The sequence below is a fragment of the Olea europaea genome, unplaced genomic scaffold (genome assembly GCF_002742605.1).
Source record: "Olea europaea var. sylvestris unplaced genomic scaffold, O_europaea_v1 scaffold2235, whole genome shotgun sequence".
Classification (NCBI taxonomy): domain Eukaryota; kingdom Viridiplantae; phylum Streptophyta; class Magnoliopsida; order Lamiales; family Oleaceae; genus Olea; species Olea europaea.
Window position 1 is genome coordinate 32,554 of NW_019240387.1, and position 24,029 is coordinate 56,582.

General features: G+C 31.9%; 1 protein-coding gene across 1 annotated transcript; it reads right to left on the bottom strand.

The window, feature by feature from the left end:
- Positions 1-4,808: 4,808 nt before the first annotated feature.
- Positions 4,809-5,700, bottom strand: LOC111380952 (ethylene-responsive transcription factor 1B-like). The gene has a single exon (XM_023004628.1). It carries the CDS (start codon positions 5,565-5,567, stop codon positions 4,908-4,910), a length of 660 nt encoding a protein of 219 aa, XP_022860396.1. The 5' UTR covers positions 5,568-5,700; the 3' UTR covers positions 4,809-4,907.
- Positions 5,701-24,029: the final 18,329 nt, after the last annotated feature.

Here is a 24,029-nt window from a genome sequence, read left to right on the forward strand (position 1 = left end):
ATTTGTTTATACTTTTTGTAATATTTATTAATAACTGCTATTGTACATTAGTTCTAATAGTTAATCTTTTATGGTATCTTCAATCTTAATCACTTATCAAGAACAATTTGTCACTGATTACGATTTTTGTTTAAAATTTTTTTTAAGATTGGCCCTCATATTTTTAAATAAGCCAAAAAACAAACACATACTAAATTAATGTAAATATTTGTCTCACGTATGTTAACATTTTTCGACTAAAATATTGATTAAAGACAAAATCTGCAGTACTCAATGAAAAGTTAAAAAGAAGAATACGATAAAAATTAGTGATATAAATGTGATAATAAATAAAAGTTAAGGATCTTTAATATATTATAGTATATCTCTCTACCATGCCCAACGAAAAGATTTGAACTTGTGAAATTTTAGTAAATGTGTCCTTTTCCATCAAATGATGGTTACTGTATTCACACCTTGGTTTTTGTCTATTATACCACATTATAATTATAATGAAGGTTATCAATTTTTGTTCATTTTTACACTCATGTCTTTAATTTTTTTCGTCATATTATCATCTTTAAATAGCACATTTGTTTTTTTATGATCGTTTCTGTCCAAGCGCGTGTAAAATGTTTTGTCAAAATTTGTATTTATTGTTTATATTGCTTATTTTAATTACGATGAGCAAATAAGTCTTTTATTTTGTCTTAATTGATTTTTTAGCCTTCATCAGAAACAAGATATGCTAATAGTATACAGTTGAATTTAAAACGAGAAAAACGTTTGGAATACAAGTATAAAAATGCGCAGAAATTGAGGACTTGCATGAAAATTGTAGACGATCTTCTTTTAACATTTTTTATTTTTAATTACATATTTGGCAGAGTTTATGTTTATAAACTGATCAAAGTCCCTTTGTATCTAAACATTTTATAGAATTCATAACTTTTTGTAAGTATTATACCCTAGGTCCAATCAACTTTGGACATAAATACTTTTATAAATAATTAATGCAATTAAATGACAGATCTATTATTTAATTAATAGACAATTAAATAAATAATAGAGTTCGTGGATTCAAATATTTGTAATTTGTTAATCACAAGGAGTTGTGATTGTGAGATACAAATTACATCTGATTGAATCTTAAATCATCCGTGGTCGTAAGTAATAACGAGATACGGATATCGTTATTACGGATAGACCATCACGTGTGGCATTTCTTACTTGTGAAGTAAGTAGCTGATCTCACAAGCTAAAGTGTGGTGACACTTAAATGAATACGTGGATGTTTTTGTTATAGAACAAAACATTGGAGACCCGTCGAGAGATTCCACATGGATAACTATCTGAGTGTCAGTGATTAATCTCTAACGTTCGGTAGTGGAATTGGTCCTTTGACTTGAGGTCGTCATAGTACCTTATATGAGGACAGTCATACTTTGACGGTGTTGGATGTTGCTCTGAAAAGGGCCGCTAATACGATATCGTTCGGGTACGTCAAGAACCGTATGAAGGTTGTGATTGATCAATAAAGGATTCGTCACTCTTAGATGGTAGGAGATTATGATCTGCGTTTCATTCAATTAAGTCGATGATGAAATCCTTGGCCAAGGTGTACTCATAAGTCGAAAAGGAGTTTTCGACTTATATTGATTTAATAGTGGAGTGAAAGATATGATCGATGATCGAGATTGACACAACTCCATATCTCGTAATTGATCGGATCATATTGACGAAGGGATTATAGTTTCACGGTAAACGAACGAATTTGGTTTTGTCATACCACGTGACATTTCCCGTCACATGTATTGCCCTGACACATTGCTAGATGTCAATCAGGGACGGCGAATGTGAATTGACGATAAATTAAAAGGGTGTTTTAATTTATCAATTTTGATTAGATCAAAATAATATTTCACGTCGTTAGGTATCGTGGTCGGGAACCTAATGGGTCTCACACAAAAGAGAATTGGAAGATTGCAAATTGCCAATTGGTTAATTTAACAATCGTTGGATAAATTAATTAATTGGATTTGTTATTTATATTTTCGAATTAATTAATTGGATTAATTAATTCACGGACCGGGTTTAATTAATTGGATTAATTAATTATTGGACCGGACCGGGCCTAGCCTGTTTGGGTTTATATAAATACATAACTAGGGTTTGAGGTCCATTAAGGTTTTTCATTATTCTTGCTGGCACAAGAAAAAAACCCTAGAGGTTGCAATCATATTCTCTGTGTGGATCACCGTTGGAGGCTGGACAATTGGACAGCTGTGATGACGAATCAAGGTTGTGGAACGAAAAGAAAAGCAAAGAATTGCAGATCTGGAAAATGTACAATCTTATCACAATTTCTATCTAAACACAAAGGCGATTCTTGGTGGGAATCGAAAATTATTTTAAATTCCGCTGTGCATGTATAAGTAAATTCCCAACACTTTTATCCATTTATTATCCACACATTCTATATGACGTACTACTTATAATCTAATAAAAACTTTAGTCCCTCTTGTTTTTAGCTTTTGAAGTTTTCCATGTTGAGAAATTGAAGCTATTAGTAATTGTGGAAAGAATTATTAATGCACGATCTTTTTGTTGTTATATTATGTTTTTACCATTACTTGCATAGACTCCCTTTACTCTAAGATAACCCTTAACATTTCACTTCATCCATTCGACCATGCCACTCTAGTTTGTTCCTCTCATGTAGTAAAATGTAGAATCTCGCCACACGTTCGATGAAATGTTGCAATGCACTTGATATTTTGATACAAAATTTGCTCCTAATAATATTGTGTAGCCCAATCTAGTTCCCAACCCATTAAGTTTTTAAATGTAAAAGAAAATAGGGGACAATACATAAATCCTACATATAAAAAACACATTTCAAAACTAACAAACTCCATAAAACTTTTTAAAAAATCAGGTGATAAATCAATTTATTAAAATTTTAATTATAATATAATATAATTAATCACACCAAATTTAAAATTAAAGCCCTTCTCTTTCTCTCTCTACTCTCTATCCTTTCCCTACCCTTTTCCCCAACAGATGTGACCATCGGCTTCGACGACCACTCCGGTGACTACTCTGACGATCTCTCCAATGATCATTCCAACAATTGCTCAGATCACCTCACCGACGACTACTTTGGGGTCACTCCAACGATTGCTCCGGCTCCAATGATAGAAAAATCTTCAAAAATTGAAAACAATACTTTATTGTAGAAAAGTCTCCAAAAATTTATTTGTGACCAAATTTATTGTTCGGAACTATACCTGTGTTTCATGTGACTATTTGTGATCAAATTTATTTTCGTTGTGATTGTATGTGACCGTTTAATTTGTAACAGTATGTAACAAATTCACTGACCTATGTTATCTGTGATTAACTGTGGCTAAATTTATCTTTAATGTAACTCACTACAATCAAACTTGTATTCAGTGTAAATGTTTGTGACCAGGTCAATCTTTGACTATGCCAAGTCACAACCGATCACAATCAACAACAAATTGATCACAAACAGTCACAATAAACACGTACTTGGTTACATAGGATCGCCACAAACAAATTTGCATACACATCAGACCAATTTCACAATCCACCAACCACCACCACCACCGGCATCATACCATCTTCAGAACCACTACCAACCACCGTCAAACCTTAAAGATCGCCATCGAGTACAAATCTTAACCACAAAATTTCAAGAGCCAATTCAAAAAACGAAAAAAAAAAGTATTTTAACCATCCCAAATCTAAAAGTGACAAACACGAGGTGTGTATTCTTTTGCAATTTCTTCAAGCACCGTTGGACCACTTCCGAACCACCATCCCAACCAGCCGATCCCCAGATCTACAATCCCAAGCACCCACCATCGAACCACCATTCCTTCAAGCACCCCACTATCTCAATCAGTCACTCCCTAGTTCTGTTGTCGAACCACCACCAGTCCACCATATCATTACCACCGCACTCATTTTCAGAAACTGGACCACCCCAAGCATTTTTTGCATGCAAAGGTGTCGCAAGCAACGCTTATCGTCGCTGTGCGCGACGATTCTGCTCTCACATAGCGACGAACTGCTGTAAGCATCTGCTTTCTCTAGCAGTTCTACTCCGCCCTAGGGGATTAGATGAAGATGAGCAGATTAATGGTAGAGATTGGAGAGAGAGAAGATGACAAATGTGGTAGAGAGAGAGAGAGCATGGGGACTGGGTTTGGAATAAAATCGGGGTGTGGTAGGGTGGGGATTATTATCTGGATTAAGGTTTAATTAATTTTTTAATTACAATTGATAATTCTATTTACCACCTGAAATCTAAAATATAAACTTAAACACCTTATTTATGAAAACTAATTTTTAATTCTAGGGTTCTAGGTAATTTTCTCAAGAAAATATGTGAAATTTTAGTCTAATCTTGGATCCACCCCTTTATTTGTAGGAAAAGTTTATTTGTACATAATTATAGCACATAATCTTGTCCATAATGTGATGTGACAATCATCTGATTGTTGATGTGAAAGTGTGAGATTTGAATTAAAGGTTGGACCAGTGTCACCTGTAATTATAGATACTATTATGTAAACAATTATGTACATGTAGTACTTTCCTTATTTGCATTGGTTGAAGGGATTATTTTTTTTTTTTTAATGTAAAATCTTGCCCCCAACTAAATTAAAATCATGACTCCATCAGATTTGCACTACCCACCACCAAATTCAATACCCACAATTTTAGAAGAAAGTCCACCACAATAGACACATAAGGGACATAGCACACCATGATGCATCGACATTTCCAATCATAAATAGTTGACATAAAAACAAAATATATGTTAAGTTCATCCAACAATCACAATTGATACAACTGGCTTAGAAAAAAAAGAAATAAGTAAAAGGAAAATTGGAAGATCATTCACCAAAACTCAAAAGTTTCTCCAAATATTCAGCTCCCAAGTCCTCTACCACAACAATATTTTCTACCTCTGCCTCTTTTGCCTTCCTTTTCTTAATAAATGATCTTTTCCTCATTGAATGCCTCTTCTTCAGTGCAATCACTGGAGAGCACTCTCCTTGATCACAACCATTCTTCATATCTTGAAGCGACTCGATCACTCTCTCCACCGGAAAATTGAGCACAGCAGATGGACCACGGGTTGCAAATGCAGCTTCGTCATAAGCTAATGCAGCAGCCTCCGGGCTATCGAATGTTCCAAGCCAAACACGTACTCCTTTTCTAGTCGAATCCCTAATTTCGGCTGCGTATTTCCCCCAGGGCCGCTTTCTGACACCGATATAGGATTTTTCTCTTTCCTTTTCGACTTTTGTGCTTGATGTAACCTCTTCTTCTTTGCAACTTATCGAAGAATTGGAATTGGAGTCATCACTTGCAATTTCTGCTAGGATGCCAAATAGTAGCATTTCTTGGGAGTCATTGACATTGAATGGGAGTGAATTGTGTTCTAAAACAAGTTTATTATCCCATTCCCAAGAGAATTTTTGGGGAGAATTAGAAGATGAAATGGGTGAATATTGATGTTGGAGTTGGGTGCTACTATTACTAGAGTTCATAATAATATGAATTAGGAAATCGAAAGTAGAATAAAGAAGAAATGGTTTGAAGTGGTTCGCTCACTGCGTCGAACAATTGCACTTGCTTTGATTCTTGAAGGTTTGGTAATATTTTTCGAATATGGGAGTCTATATATACCTGAAGTAAGGGGAAATTTCAGCAAAACGAAAAATAGAAATCAAATTAATATGACAAGACAGTGATTAAAATATAGAGAGTTGGTAATAATACTATACATTATTAGAAAATATTCGTATGGATCACTCTAATGTGGGGTCCAACTGATTTCTAGCTTTGGCACGTGAGTCAAACCATTTTTGGTGACGCACGGCGGCGGGGGTCCTACTCAACTTAAAATAATCACTGCCTCAGTAAATTCACGTTTTTAATCTCTATAATTTCCATTCAAATTGAATTTCTATGAGAGCATAAAAAATAGGAAAAATTGCAGCTGAAGCTCCAAATTTTTGAAACATTAGCAGACTTTTTTCAAATCTTTCATTTGTAATAGTCGTCGTCCCTAACCTTTACAAACGTTACAGATGAGACCCCTTTGAACGATTTTCGTCAAAAATTTCATTAGTTGATCGAAAATTTGAACTTTGACCATCTTTAATCAATTATAAAAGGACAATATGGTAACTTTCTATTTACCACATTCAAAAAACTTAAATAAAAAATAACAACAAAAAAATAAAAATAAAAAATAAAACAAAAGAAGAAAACAAAATAAAAAGGAAAAAATCTTCTTCTCCTCCACCCCACGCCCACCCCCAACCCCAACCCCAACCCCTAACAATATCGGTCTCTCTCTCTCTTGCTCCTCTACACCAAGGAAATCCCAAATCCAAATGTGATGACGACGGCCTCAAACACCTTATGCAATCTCCATTCTTTCTCTGTAAAAATGGCTTCTGAAGAACCATCCCAAAACCCAACAAACCCCTGAAGATCAATTGCAAAATGAAGAAGGAATGTCACTTATTTTCATGTTGCTCTCAGCTGGAACCATATTCCAACATCTCCCACCTGCTTTTGAAAAGAAGGGCTACACACACATACGGCTGTTATGGCCACCATTGAAAGCATTGCAGGCTTATAAAGCAAAGTTCGACTGCTGCTTCTATAAACCAATTTATGATTATAAATACCACAGGGATGCGGAACACTTCCTTCAGACATTCCAATTTCAAAACCAGTGGTCGCCCCTTCATTTTTCTTTTAGTTCTTGTTCAGAAATGTCAACAGTGATGAATTTATTATTGCTGGTTTGGTTTGGGTTGGGTTGGGTTGGGGTGGGATGGATGAGTGGGTGGGTAGGGAAGAAGATCCATTTTTCTTTTCTTTTCCCTTTTTTTTTTGGGGTTTTTGATTTAGGTTTTTTAAATTTTTGAATGTGGTAAATAGAAAGTTACCATATTGTCTCTTTATAATTGATTAAAGATGGTCAAAATCCAAATTTCGGGTCAACTAACAGAATTTTTAACGAAAATCGTCCAAAGGGGCCTCATCTCCAATGTTTGTAAAGGTTAGGAGTGACGGCTGCCACAAATGAAATGTTTGGAGAAAGCCTGCTAATGTTTCAAAAGTTTGGAGCCTCAACTGCAATTTTCCCTAAAAAATATCTAATTTCTAACGTGTCTATTTTTTAGGTTCGTTATTAGTTGTCACAATTACACAGTTCTTGGAATAATCATTTTCAAAATTCAATGAGAACACAAATTTTTTCCTCATTATCTTTTTATGGTCGTAAAATCTTTATCAATAATATATATATATGTCCTATGAATTTAATGATTAGTCAATTAATTTGTGTGCCATGTCATTGATACTTAATATAAGCTAAATACAGATGTTTAGAAGATCATTTCCGTATATATATGTATATATATTGATATTTGATATATCTCTCAGCCCTTGTTTGATTCCTATTCATAAAGCCCGTTTGGTAGTCATTTTTTTTAAAATGCATTTTTCTCTTTCTTTTCAACCGCACATTCTTTATTAAAATAATATTACACATAAATAAAAAATATTTCCTTATTTTTCAACCACATATTTCACATCAATTTACTATTCTAAAATGTATTTTTACATAAAAATGTCTATCAGACACACTCATAATGAGTAATGCTATGTAGCTCTACTGAGTTTGCTTTCTTAGTTTACGTAACACTAAACGATAGGTTAAATAAAAAATAAAATTAAATGAATTATCAATTAATGTCACGTTAGCATCATCTAAATTGGGATTGCAACTCCAGTGGGGATAAATATCATTACGCTTTCATAATTCATTTTACTCTATCATTATTTCAACCATACATTCTTCAATAAAATAATATTACACATAAATCAATATTTTTTTATTTTTTAACCACACATTCTCCATCAATATACTGTCACAAGATGTATTATTAGACACAAAATTGAGGCTCAAACACGTGCTTAATATCAAAAGTTGTATTTCGAACCACTCAAATATAGAGATCTCATTTAAACCTCTCTTCGTAGGGATTTTATTAAAATATATTGAGTGAAAAAGTTAAAAAAAGCTGATAAAATTATGAATTTCCTTGAAAATTTATTTTAAAAAAGAACGTAAGATTAAAAATAATTTTGAAAAATAAAAATCAAACTGGGCTAAATAATACAAAAATTAATTAGTATTGAATCTTGTGTGAGTACAAGACAAAACAATGGTGTGCTCAGGGGTGAATTTAAGGATGGCCAACTTCAGTTGGAAATTTGGACAACGTTAAATGAACATAATTTTTTTACATAATCATTTATCTACCATTTATAATAGAGCATGGGAACCACATTTGGAAATTTTTATATTCATAAGGGATCGCGTGCACTGCGAGAGGGGGGACACCATTCGGTAATCCCCATTCGATACATTTAGTTTAATCCTGGAAATTTTATTTGACATATAGTTCAACCATAACTCTATCCCTAAGTAACGGCGGGGTTATACCGAGGATAGCCTCAGTCCATTTGTGTTTTAATGATATTTTTATATGGAAATGTACTTTAAAATATATTTTTTTTGTGAAAATTCTTTTACATATTAATTCGGTAAACAATTTTTTAGTCCAATTCTATCTGAATAATGGCATCTAACACTAGGTTCAAGACCACCAATTTATGTGACGTATTACATTATATTATAGGTTCAATTAAATGTGAAATTATGTTATTTATTTAATTGTACGTTTCATTTAATCACAGTTTGTATCCTAAATTGATATTATAATACTAATTATAATAAATAGCATTATTCACTTTGCCTGCTCGAGCGTGCGACTTTTTTTACTGTGATTCTTCTGTGATGTGCCGACAAACGAATGGTGTGCTACGACTTTTATAGTGAATCTATGATGTGAAAAATCTTTAATTTTTTTTCCCGTGTCAGTAACTATTTCACCAAATCCATCTTCCACATTAATATTTATTCCTTATCTAGAAGTCAGCAGTCTAAATGACAGTAAATAATGAGACAAAAGTAGCATAAAAATAGTTGAATGTACTATACATAACAATGACCCATTAAGTTTTAAAACATAATTGTTCCATGCTAATTTCTCATAATTATAATACAATAAATTGAATTGTTATATTTGTGGTCTTACTCGATTTATACTAATGATAATCATTTCCCTATTGGCGAATTTGATGGTTACGTATACGTGATATGTGGTCATTTCACATATATAATTTGAATATTTTTTAATCGTAAATAATTTATGGGCTCGAACGAAAAACTTAAATTATCGTAATCTTAATTTCTTTACTACAGCCATTATGTGTGCCCAAATGATAAAAAGTGTGAACGCTACTTTTCTAAATTAGGATCAAGTTCTTTATCTAGAATATAACTTAGTAATCTCGATAAATAGTCGAGATCACTAGATGTCAAGAATTTTAAAAAAATCTCAACGTTCGTCGAAAACAATTGATGGTTTGACTACCAACTCATCAATTAACTTTTATTTGAGTTTACAATGCTATGCAATAATATTACTCGAGGTGTTCTTGGTGTCTATGTTACATTTTTGAATGTATAAAAATGTAACATAGCTAAAATGGACAATATGGTAGTAGCATTTTTGCGATATAAGCTAATATTAATCATCGGTTATGCTAAATGTCATATCTGCATTCATTCATCAAATAAAACTTGATTCAAGAGGTCTGCAAAAATACCATAAACATATAAGGAAAGAGTAATTTCGATAATCATGATACGCGTGTTATGCCTTTTTAAAATTATCTAAAAGTATAATTTTGTTATATAAGTGCAGAAAAGAGGAGAACAAAGAGAAATCAATAGGCTTGTGTGTATTTTGTTAAAAACCAAAATCTTGTATTTATAGGGCAGAATCAGGGATATAACAGTAATTATTTCTAGGCCTGTAGGGTATAATTGTTATTCACCTCTAAATCCTAATGAACTTACCTTTTACAACAGTCCTCCTTAAATGACACGTTACAAGATATTTGCCCTGTTAAAACCTTGTTTGATAAAAACTCAATGGGATAAAAAAAATCAAACGAAAGAAAAAGAGTTCAATTATTTTGGAGTATTAAAAATAAATGTTGCCTTATTAAAATCTTGTTAGAAAAATCCAGTGGGATAAAACCTAAATGAAGGAAAAAGAGTATTGCTACTCCCGCTGACGTTGATCACTGAAAATTTTTGAATTGACGCATACCAATCTCATGAACTAATTTCTTAAATGTAGACGTTGTCAATCTTTTGTGAATAAATCGACCACATTATCACTTGAGCGAATTTGTTGGATATAAATGTTGTCATTCTTTTGAAATTCATGTGTATGAAATAATTTTGGAGAAATATGTTTCGTCCTGTCACCTTTGATATAACCTCCTTTGAGTTGTATAATACAATCTGCATTGTTTTCATACAAAATTGTTGGACTATCCTTTGTTGAAGTTAACCCCCATGATGCTTGGATATGATAGATCATGTTTCTCAACCACACACATTCTCAACCTACTTCATGGATTGCAATAATTTCAGAATGATTTGAGAATGTAGCTGTCAAGGATTGCTTCACAGATCTCAATGATATAGCCGTTCCTTTATGTGTAAACACATAACCTGTTTGTAATTTAGCTTTATGTGGGTCGAATATGTAACCTGTATCTGGATATCCCACAAAAGCAAATCTCGGCTTTTGAGAATAAAATAATCTCAAATTAATAGTACCCTTTAGGTAAAAAATATATATATTTAACACCATTCCAATGTCCTTGAGTTGGTATAAAGTTATATCTTGCAAGGAGATTTACACAAAAAGTTACATTGGGTCGAGTGCAATTTTCAAGATAAGTTAATACTTTAATTGCACTGAGATATGGTACTTTAGGACCAAGAGCATTTTCTCCTTCTTCAAGTGGATGAAATGCATCTTTTTTCACATCAAGTGATCGAACAACCATAGGTGATGTTAATGGATGTAGATTATCCAAATAAAAATGTTTTAAAACTTTTTCTGCATACGTAGATTGGTGAACAAATAATCTATCTACGAAATATTCAATCTGCAATTCGAGACAAAATTTATATTTTCCCCAAATCCTTCATCTCAAATTCATTTTTCAAATAATCAACAATTTTGTTGAGCTCTTCAGGAGTTTTAATTAAATTTAAATTATTAACATAAACTGCTACAATTGCAAATTCAATATCTGTTTTCTTTATGAAAACACATGGACAGACATCGTCATTATTATAACCCTCATTCAACAAATATTCGCTAAGACAATTATACCACATGCGTCTGAATTGTTTTGATCCATATAATGATCTTTACAATTTAATTGAGAATATAGTTCTCGGACATGTATCGTTTATTTCTCGCGCCTTAAGTCCTTTAGGGACTTTCATATATATGTCACTATCAATTGAATCGTACAAATAGACAGTTACTACATCCATGAGACACATATCAAGATTTTGTGACTCAGTGAAACTAATTAAGAATCTAAAAAGTGATGGTGTCCATTACAGGAGCATATATTTCCTCATCATCAATTTCTGGTATTTGTGAGAAACCTTAAACTATTAGTCGGGCTTTGTACCTTATAATTTCATTATTTTTATTTATCTTTCGTACAAAAACTCATTTGTATCCAATATGGATTACATTTTTAGGTGTTCGAGCAATTGGTCTTAACACTTTTCTTTTCTCCAAAGAATTCAATTTTACCTGTATGGCTTTTTTCCATTTTGGCCAATCATTTCTATTTTGACAATCTTTAACTGATTGTGGTTCAGGATCCTTATTTTGCATAATATCAAGAGTCACATTAAAAGCGAAAATATTGTCTATAACAACATTATTCCGTTCCCATAATTTATGAGATAACATATAATTTATTGAAATCTTATTATTTTCAGACGCTTGTGGTTCTTTGGGAATTATATTTTCAATATTTGATTGATCAACCTTTTCTAGTTCAACTTCTTCCAAAATTTTTGGTTGATTTCTCTCTTGTACAGTCTTTTGAACCAACTGATCGACCACGCTTTTGACATATTTGAGATTCATTTACTGCAGCAGATTGTCCTATGAGGACATCAATTTTCGCTGTAATATTTTCTACCGAAATATATGACTTTGTCGCTTTTTTTAATCAAAAAATACATCAGGTAATTGATTTGCAACTCTTTGTAGATGAATAATTTTTTCAACCTCTTGCTCACATTGATTGCTGCGGGATCAAAGTGAGATAGAGTTATTTCATTCCTAGTAATTTTACCTTATTTTTAAGAATGTAGTTTTTTCCCCCCCAAAGTTGGAAAAGTCATTTCATCAAAATGACAATCTATAAAACGTGTAGTAAATAAGTCACCCGTTAAAGGCTCAAGATACCTAGCCTCCGTTTGAGCCCCATTATTTCTCATTACATTAAATTAAATTTTTCTCTCTCCTACTTTTGACCACACAATCTTCAATAAAATAATATTACAAGTAAATCAAAAAAATTTCAACCACTCATTTTAAAAAAAATAATATTCATTTCATTATAATGCCAAATAATGGGGCTCAAACACACCCTAATTGATGGCGAATCAAAACCCATATAAATCCCAAATTTTCGTTGGGAACCCATTTTAGTACGTTGTATGGGTGAAATAGGAACTTGGATAGCACGACCAAAAATCCGTAGGTGAGAAATATCAGATTTATAACCAAATGCCAGTTACAAAGGTGAATATTGATAATAGGCAATTGGTCTAATACCGACCAATGATACAACATGTAATATGACATGACCTCAAACAGAAGCTGAGAGTTTTGTATTCATAAGTAATGATCTAGCAATAAGTTTAGACGTTTAATAAATGAATTCGCTAATCCATTTTGTGTATGGGCATGCACAACTGAATGTTCAATTATAATCCCGATTGACATACAATAATCATCGAATGCTTGTGATTTAAATTTACCAGCATTGTTAAGACGAATAATTTTAATTGAGTAATTGAAAAATTGTGCTCGTAATTTTATAATTTGAGCAAGTAATCTAGCAAATGCTACATTCCTAGTGGAAAAGTAATCAAACATATGACCATCTAATAGAAGAATCAATTAATATTATAAAATAACAAAATGGTCCACATGATGGTTGTATTAGCCCATATATATTTCCATAAATTCTTTCCAAAAAAGTTGGAGATTTAATATTGACCTTTATAGCTGAAGGTTCAATGAGTAACTTGCCTTGCGAACAAGTTATACATGGATAATCATTTGGTAAAAGAATCTTCTTATTCTTTGAAGGATCATTTGGTAAAAGAATCTTTTTGTTCTTTAAAAGATATCAATGGGAGTTATTTATTATTCGACACATCATTATAGCTCCTGATGTCCAGGTCGATCATGACAAAATATAAAACTTTTTGCGTCAACGAACTTCTGATTCGTGACATTATTTGATTCAACTATTTTTATAAATGTATAAGACATGCCAGATGAAAGTGCATGAAAATTTTCTTTTATCTGCTTCTGACCGGATACAAAAGAACTTATACAAAGATATTCGGTATTATTTTCTTGCATTGTCTCAATATGATATCCATTGTAGCGGCTATCTTTAAAGCTAAGCAAAATTCTTCTAAATTTGCTAGAATAAAGTACATCGTCAATATATAATTTTGTATTATTTGGTAAAATAATACAAGTTCTTTCGGAGCCTTCAACGATATTTGATGCACCTGATATTGTATTAACATTGTTTTTTCTAATGTTAAGTCCAAATTTTTTTTTTAAGAATAGTATGTGTAGTTATACTATCAATCAAGCAGGTGTCATGACAATTTATCATAAATCTATCAATATAACAAAATAGGTATATTTTAAAAATCTTGAATTTAAATTTAAAATGATAAACATAATTAATACTGTGAAATTAAAGATGCATAAAGTTCAAGATTTTTTTTTTTTTTTTTTGCAAAAAGTAAAAACATATATCAAACTAAATTATTAAAATAAAGGGAAATACTGGAAATATAGAAAAAAACTAATATATATCTTCCATTACACCACCTCCAATCAAATGGTCAATATTTTCATTTGGATCAGCAAAGAATTGAAGACATCCAAATGAGACACATCAAATGAATAATCATAGTCAGCAAAATTTGTTTCTACTTTCCCCTTTCCCTTGATTGACTTTTGATAGAGATCCACAAAGTGTTTTGCTGTATGACAAGTACGTATCTAATGCCCTTTCATTTCACATCTAAAAGTAACTTTTTTTGTGTACCTTTTCAATGTGCTACTTTCATTTGTTTTGTACCTTTTGAAATTGTTGCCTTGTTGTTGAAAACTTTATTGATTATTTCGTCCATTGTTTATTCCGCGTCTACGTCTTTGTCTTAATATTTCATTTGCTTTAGGTGAGATAGTACCAGTTACTTCAGGCAATGGTACGGAACCAGTTGAATGTAATCTACGATTTTTTATCAACAATTCATTATTCTGTTCAGCAACAAGCATGCAAGATATAAGTTCTGAGTACTTTTTGAAATCACGCTCACGATATTGCTACTACAGGAGCACATTCGAGGCGTGAAAGATGGAAAAAGTTTTCTCCAATATATTTTATCAGTGATTTTTCTTCACACAATGTTAATTTTGAACAATTCAGAATTGTACTCAATAATAGTTTTGAAATCTTGCAAACAAAGGTGTATCCACTCATAGCGAGTTTTGAGAATGACTATATTCATCTGATGATCAAATCTCTCAGTTATTTTTTTCCAAAGAACCTGTGGTCTTTCTATATTGAATTTTCCTCCCATGGTGAAAATGATGACATGAGTGATTTTGCACGATCCTGCAGGAATCTTTGTTTCCTTCTTTTATTGTCTCTTCCAAGCCTTTTGAGACAAGATGGATATTAATATTGAGTACTCATGTTAGATAATTTTTGCCAGATATATTAAGTACAACAAACTCGAGTTTCATGATATTTGTCATTTGATTAACTACACAATAAAGTAAAATAAAATATAATTAATTTCGAAAAATATGATTAAACATCATATAATAGTTAATCAAGTAACATGACATAAGTGACGTGTTTTCCTTAAGGGATAAACACTAAAATAATATGTTTTTTGAAACATTTGCTATTTCGGGAGCACATTATATTTTATTATTACTTCTTAAAGAGCAATATGTCAATATTCTTTTGGAATTTGAAAAATATAATTTATACTCTTTAGGAGTAAGTAATATTCTTCAAGAATATTAATTATAATGATATACTACTTCCGGAGCTACAATAAATTATTTATAATAGACAGATTTACGATTAATATTCTTCTGAAATATTAAATATGATATTGTGCTACTTCAGGAGCAATAACATAATAGATTACCAATTTAAAATTTATCGAATAATATCTGAAAAAATAAATTAATCAAGTTAAAGACACAAAGATTATTTGATAATAATCACAAACGTACATCTAAAAAAATAGAGCAAAGAGTACATGAACTAAAATCGTGAATAATGTGTACAGGCATGAATTAAAGCAGACATAATTATTTCTGAACCATACGGATGCATGAATAGTTAAAGACATGATGAATTAACTCATTGAGGACAGATATCAATTACATTTTGAAAAGACATCAATTACATAAATAAAGGAATTGCATAAATCAATAAGCAAAACCATTGGATTTGAAAAAAGAAGAAGTTTGGGTACATGTAATGATGGCGGCGACAGAAGGTGCAAATAAACTATTAGTTGATATAGTATATCTTCACAAATGAAACCGTTGAGAAACCATTATAATGGCGGCAGAATCAAGAAACAATGAGGTCACGTATTTCTTCATAAATAATATGGTTTCCACAGAGATATATGTAAAATTCACGTGTTACCAAATTAATTTTGGTACACATGATAGATGATTATGTTTGTAAAAATTACTACTTTCACTAAACTTTTGAAAGATTTTGTGTTGATAACGTTTTATAAAAGTGAAGAAAAGAAGAAAACGGAGAGAAGTCAATAGACCTGCGTGTATTTTATTAAGAATCAAAGTTCCCTATTTATAGGGCAGAATTAGTGATACAACAATAATTATTTCTAAAACTGCAGGAGTATAATTGTTATTCACATTTAAACCCAAATAAGCTTACCTTTTATAACAAACTTAAGCTTTTTAAAAAGTTAAGTTACTTACCTTGCAAGGGTGAAATGCTTGTTGGGATAAAGTAGTAAAATTTGTAAGTAGTTTCCATAAGTTGGTGATAAATGATTGTCATACCACAGTAAGCGATCATGTATTGCAAATTGCTCGGTTAAACTAATTTATTAAAAGTTTATACGATTAAAAATGAGTTAGGCATATTAATTTAAATCTTGAAATAACTCAAAATCGGAGAGAGATTAGAATGGGAAGTTCTTAGAGACGGCCGCGTTGGACCCACATTCTTTAAAGAATATATATATATATTCTTAAACAGTGATTTGATATCATTTCAATCATACATTTTTCAATAAAATAATATTACACATAAATTTAAAATTTTACCTTACTTTTTAACCAAACATTTTCTATCAATACAATATTTAAAATTACATCCTCATGAAAATAATTGACTCAAACAAGTGCATAGTATGCTAGCAATTTCTTCTGACCGTTCAAATTCAAGGAGCAGCGTAGGAATATTTGAAAGTCCTCATATGAAATAAGACCGTTCAATTATAAAATTATTGTACTAATTATTTAGTTACATCTGTTAACTGCTTCTTAGTCAATTCGACTTTACAAAATTTGGTGGGCCCACCGAAAATCAATTCTGTAATTAGTCAGCATTTAGCCAGCAGTGCAATGCTGATCTGTTCGTTTTTTAATTTTGTAAAATTTTATTTTCATCAAATAAAATCATTTTTTTTTATTTCAATTTGGTTTCATACATGATTTTAGCGACACAAAAATAAAATCTTTAAAATAAATTAAAAAATATATTAGTACTTAAATTAAAACATCCTAAACATAAATGTCACAGTATTAATATATATTTGTAACAATCCAAACTTAAACCAATAAAGTAATATTAGGTTTAACTATAAAATTTCTTCCGAAATTCATTCTTTCCAAAATAATTTTAAAAAAATTATCATAAATCATTATTTGCCTAAAGAACCAACATAAGTCGACTAGAAAGTATGATTTTGAAGCAGAAACTGAACTAATTAATAAACCATATAGCTTAGATCAAACAAGTAATTAAGTGAACAGTTCAGATTTAACTTTCAAAATCTAAACTAAATCAGTTATAAATAGTTTGATTCGGTTTAGATTCAAAATGTTAATCTCAAACCAATGATTTTAGAATCGCAATTTCAATTTGATTTGACGGATGATCCATCGTTTCATTTATCTCTGTTTATATGCCTAAGTCTCAAAATTATAAGCAAAAGTAGAAATTTTCCCTTTGGTAATGGTAATGAAATATGCTCCTCAACGGCACCAGTTCAAGTCCTTCAGGATCACTGAGGTGAGTACTCGGCTGTAAATTTCAGGATCCCATAAAATTAGATGAGATGAGCATAAGTTGGTCCGAACACCCACAATCATTAAAAAAAAAAAAAAAACAAAGAAATGGTAATGAAATAGTAGACTTGTGGTTTTTCAATGTTATGAATTTTCAGGTTTTCTTGTTTTTGTTTGATTCATTGAATCCGGTAATACAATTTCATCCATATTCAATTAAAGCAGGCGGATCTCTATTTCCTGGAAGCTGCTGGGTTTGAGCACTGTATAACAGTTCAGATTTAACTTTCAAAATCTAAACTAAATCAGTTATAAATAGTTTGATTCGGTTTAGATTCAAAATGTTAATCTCAAACCAATGATTTTAGAATCGCAATTTCAATTTGATTTGACGGATGATCCATCGTTTCATTTATCTCTGTTTATATGCCTAAGTCTCAAAATTATAAGCAAAAGTAGAAATTTTCCCTTTGGTAATGGTAATGAAATATGCTCCTCAAGGCACCAGTTCAAGTCCTTCAGGATCACTGAGGTGAGTACTCGGCTGTAAATTTCAGGATCCCATAAAATTAGATGAGATGAGCATAAGTTGGTCCGAACACCCACAATCATTAAAAAAAAAAAAAAAACAAAGAAATGGTAATGAAATAGTAGACTTGTGGTTTTTCAATGTTATGAATTTTCAGGTTTTCTTGTTTTTGTTTGATTCATTGAATCCGGTAATACAATTTCATCCATATTCAATTAAAGCAGGCGGATCTCTATTTCCTGGAAGCTGCTGGGTTTGAGCACTGTATTATTGACAGGGATATTGGATGATAACTATATTTAGAAACACCAATTAATTTATTCCTTTTTAGACTATTAGATGGTCTAAAAATGGTCAAACAATCAATCGAATTTCGAAATTGGTCTCTTTAAATGAGTATCAACCCAAGAATAGACTTTTAATGATAGAATCTTTAGACTCGATGTGGTATGCTAAAACATCTGCATTCAATTCTCACGATTGTGCAATAAGAAAATTATGCATGTGTTAGACTTTTAATTAAAATAAATTCATTCTGCATGCGACTGGCGGGTTGAAAACATGACTAGAACGAATACGTATGATCATTTTATAATAAGTTTAGTTGCTGAAAAAAAATAATTAAGATCAAGTTTTCATGAATGTAGAAGAAAAAACGAGCTTTTGGAAATGGCATAAACTGGAAGAAAAACTGAATTTTTTTATTAATGCTAATTATTTGTAAAAAATTGAATTGAAATTGATTTTGATGATAATATAGTAATTTGATATAACTTTAGTCTATTCTTCTAGATTTTTCGAAACTGGAACTTGGAGCTGTTTTGATAGCAACATTTCAAAAGTTTGAATCATACCAATGGCAAAGTCGTAGTTGTAAAGAAAATAAATTAAACCATTCGTCATTCTTGAATATTTGCAAACTTTAGTCATACTTTAAATTGATAAACACATTTTTTACTACCTAAAAACTTAGTAAAAATAATGTATTACCTGCTGTTGTAATTTAAACACACTAATACAACCAGGGACGGATTCAGGATCGGACTAAAAAAATGGAAAAATTACCCAAAAACCTACCATTTAACTAAACATTTCAAATATCACATCTTAAAACCTTTTTTTTTTTTTTTAACAAATCATGAGTTAATTCATCTTTTAAATATTAATAATATTATTATAAAATTAAAATTTAATCCACATAGTCAACCCCACCCACCTCCATTTGTTCAAACCCAATTTCATTTCTAACTTTATCTTCTCTCTCTTCCCTCCCTAGCTCTTTTCTCTCTATATCACCATCTCCACCCACCCCACCCCCTTTCTATATTCCAGCACGATTGTCAGCTGTAGCTTCTGGTGATCCGATAAGTGGTGGTGACTATACTAGAGGTTGAGGAGGTGGGAATTCAGATGTGGACTTTATTTGAGTCGATTTTAGTGGTGGTGACTGATGGAGGCAGTGGACTGTACTAGAGCTAATTTAAGTGTGGACTATATTGGACTCATCGATGAAGTTGGTGGTGGCTACGTGCAGTGCCTGACCCACAGCTTCGTGTGGCTCAACTTGCGCTACCATTGCGCTCCATCACCGTGAAACAGACTTACTTGTTGCTGCGTGCGACTCTCCTTTCTTCCACTCCCCCTCTCCATTTTTCTAATCGACAACATTGCATCTCCACTATCTATTTGTTAGCGACACATCGTCGCTTGTCGTCATGGATAGACTTCAAATATCGGAGATGGAGTTCAAATTGTGTGTGATGGTTGGAGATGGAGTTCAGATTGTTAGAATTATCACCAGTTTGCTGTGGTTTCGATTTTACTTTGATTTTTGGATATGTGATTTGCCTGGGAGGCGATGATGGTTAGGTGAAGGTGCTGGAAATTTATTTGTTGTTCAAAATTGGAAAGAAAAATAAATAAATTTGCTTAACCATGTGATCACATGGATTAAGCCTATGCGGTCGCATGAGGCACTCCTGAGAATGGGAGGGCTGGCTATACTATGACCATGCGACTGCATGGGCTGCCCATGCGGTCGCATGGTTATCAAAAACTAACCATTAGGTTAGTTTTTGACCATTTTTTCATTTAAATTTGGTGACTTTTCACTCGTTTCTTGTACCATTTCGTGGGAACTTGCCAAGGCCTATAAATAGGTGATCCAAGTGTAAGAAAAAATTCATTGAATTCCATTCAAATTCATCCCCAAATTATTCTTCCAAATATTGAGGAAATTATCATATAATCATTCCAATTTTCACTTGTTCATTGTGAAATTACATTTTTACTTTTGGTGTTCTTCACATCAAGGATTGTTTAATCCTACGAACAGTTTGCCGAAAATCCTTAAAAGCATTTGGAAAGGAGGCAAATAACGTTTGAGGATAGAAAGATTAATTTTGTGTTCAAGCCTTCGTTGATATACTTTTATATTCTTCTTCTCCATTGCCATTATTTTTTCATCAATCTCAAACATTATTTGATTACTATTATTGCAATGGAGACGGAATCTACACTTGCTACTATCAAAATGATGAATGAAGACCTGGTACACTCGGACAGATTCGATGACGCAAATTTCACAAGACGGCAAGACAAACTTAAATTTCGGTTAACGGCCTTGAAAATTTTCTACGTGCTTGATCCAAAATTGGAGCCCATTCTAGATGCAACTGACAAGGATACCGAAGAAATTCGTGCAGAAAGGAAGAAATAGGAAGATGACGAATTGATATGTCGTGGCCATATCCTAAATACATTATCCGATCGCCTCTATGATCTCTACACCAACACTACATCGGCAAAAGAAATCTGGTACGCGCTAGAAAGCAAATACAAAGTTGAGGAGGAAGGTACCAAAAAGTTCTTAATATCTAAGCATTTTGATTTCAAATTTTTGGATAATATACCGTTATTGCCTCAAGTACAAGAGTTACAAGTAATTGTAAGCAAACTGAAAGCGGTGAAAATCGAACTTACCGAAACTTTCCAAGTGGGAGCAATTATTGCTAAACTTCTCGGTTCTTGGAAAGGATATAGGAAGAAGATTCTTCACAATTTCGAAGACTTTTCTTTGGAAGATATACAAAAATATATTCGTATTGAGGAAGAATCAAGGGCAAGGGATAAGATTGAAAATTCTTATGATGGCCCTTCAAAGGTCAATGCCATGGACAATGTGGACAGCTCCAACAAATTTAAAAAGAAAGGAAAATTTCTTGGTCCTAGAAAGGATCAAGGAAAGTTCAAAACCAAAGCCAAAGGACCTTGCTATGTTTGTGGAAAATCAGGACACTATGACAATGATTGTAGACATAGAAAACAACAAAAGAATGAAGGACAAGTGAACTCCGTTGATGAGATTATCGTCACGGTGAGCGAAATCAATGCAATCCAAGATAAAGTTCTGGGCTGGTGGTACGATACATGTGCTACAATCCATGTATGTTATCATAAGTTTCTCTTCAAAACTTATCATGACATTGAAGACAATCAAGAGATACAAATGAAAAATGAAGGAAGATCAAAAGTGCTTGGCAAAGGAAATGTGGAACTTATTTTCTCTTCGGGAAAGAAGATCACTTTGACAAATGTCTTGCATGTACCGGAAATGAATAAAAACTTAGCAAGTGGTGTACTTTTGGGAAAACTTGAAATTAAATCTGTTTTTGAATCTGGAAAGCTTGTATTAACCCATAATGGGCACTTTGTTGGAAAAGGGCTATTCCACCGAAGGAATGGTCAAACTATGTACTATTGAGGATAACTCAAATAAAACTAAATCTTTTGCGTATGTTACTGATTAATTTAATTTATCGCACGGTAGATTAGCACATATAGGAGTTAATACTATGAAAAGAATGATTAAATGTGGATTAATATACTGTGATATTAACAACTTGGAAAAATGTGAAACATGTGTTAAATAAAAAATGATTAAGAAACTATTTCATAGCATAGTAAGTACAACAAGATTACTTGAACTTGTTCATTCCAACATATGTGAATTGAATGAAATGTTAACTAGAGGTAGTAATAGATATTTTATTACTTTTATTGATGATTGTTCTAAATATACCTATGTGTACTTATTAAAACATAAGGATGAAGCCTTTAGTGCCTTTAAGACTTATAAGATTGAAGTTAAAAATCAATTAAGAAGAAAAATAAAGACTTTAAGAAGTGATAAAGGTGAGAAAAAATTTTCTAATGAATTTAACATGTTTTGTGAACAAAATGAAATAATACATCAAGCTTCTGCACCTAGAATACAGAACAAAATGGATTAGCAGAAAGAAAGAATAGAACTTTTTTAAAAATGATAAACGTCATGTTGTTGAATTCTGAATTACCTTTTAACCTATGGGGGTGAAGCCTTACTTAGTGCTTGCCATATAACAAATATGATTCATATGAAAAAGAATAAAATTTTTCCATATGAAATTTGCAAAAATAGAAAATCAAATATTAGTTATTTTAGAGTGTGGGGGTGCCTTGCCTATTGTAAGAATATGGATCCTAAGAAAACCAAGTTAGGTCCTAGAGGTATCAAATGTGCTTTTGTGGGATATGCTTTCAATAGCAAAGCCTATAGATTATTAAATTTAGAAATGGATGTCATAATAGAATCAAGAGATGTGGAATTCTTCAAGAATGTAATAGTAGCTAGGAAATTTGAAAATAATAATAAGGATATTTCAATATTTAGAAGCTCACCAGAAGAGACATCCATAAAAGATGTTGAAATTGAACCTCGAAGAAGTAAAAGAATTAGAAAAGAAAAGAACTTAGATCAGATGAAATAGATCCCCAACTTATTTCTTTTTACTTAGTAGAAGGAGATAGAAAGGATGTTGTAAGAACAATTTCCTTTGTTCTTCAAGTGGAAAGTGATCCTAAAACTTATAAGGAAATGGTGCAATCTAGAGATTGCATGTTTTGGAAAGAAGCTATAAACAACAAAATGGATTCTATTATTTCAAATAACACTTGGGAAATAGTTAACTTGCCAGCAGGATCTAAGGCTATTGGTTGCAAATGGGTGTTTAGGAAAAATTACAATTTCGATGGATCACTTAATACCTATAAGGCTAGATTAGTGGTTAAAGGGTATTGTCAAAGAGAAGGAATTGATTACTTTGACACATATGCACCTATATCTAGGATAACCTCGATCAGAATCTTAGTTGCGTTAGCATCCATCTATAATATACATGTTCATCAAATGGACGTTAACATGTCATTTCTAAATGGAGATCTCGAAGAAGGGGTCAATATGGAACAATCAAAAGGGTTCGTTCTACCAAAAAATGAACATAAAGTTTGTAAATTAATTAAATCCTTATATGGACTAAAGCAAGCTCCCAAAAAGTGGCATGGGAAATTTGACACTAAATTAATCACAATTCGATAAATAAATGCCTCTATACGAAAGTGAATGATAATATATTCATGTTAATATGTTTATATGTTGATGATATGTTAATCATTAGCAATAATATAGAAGGGGTCAGAGAAACAAAATTGTTTCTATCCTCTACTTTCAAAATGAAAGATCTTGGAGAAGTTGATACTATCCTTGGTATCAAAGTAAAAAAGAATAGTGGGTATTTTACATTAAGACAATCACACTATGTTGATAGTGTGATAAACAAATTCAAACATGTGAATATTAAGGAGGCTAACACTCTTATAGATCCAAATATTAAATTGATAAAAAATGAAGGTAGAGCAATTGCACAAATAGAATACGCAAGTGTACGCATCACAATGTACAAGACCAGATGTAGCATTTGCTGTAAGTAAACTAAGTAGGTTTACTAGCAATCCAAGTTCAGAACATTGGAAGGCCATCGGTAGGTTCTTAGTTACCT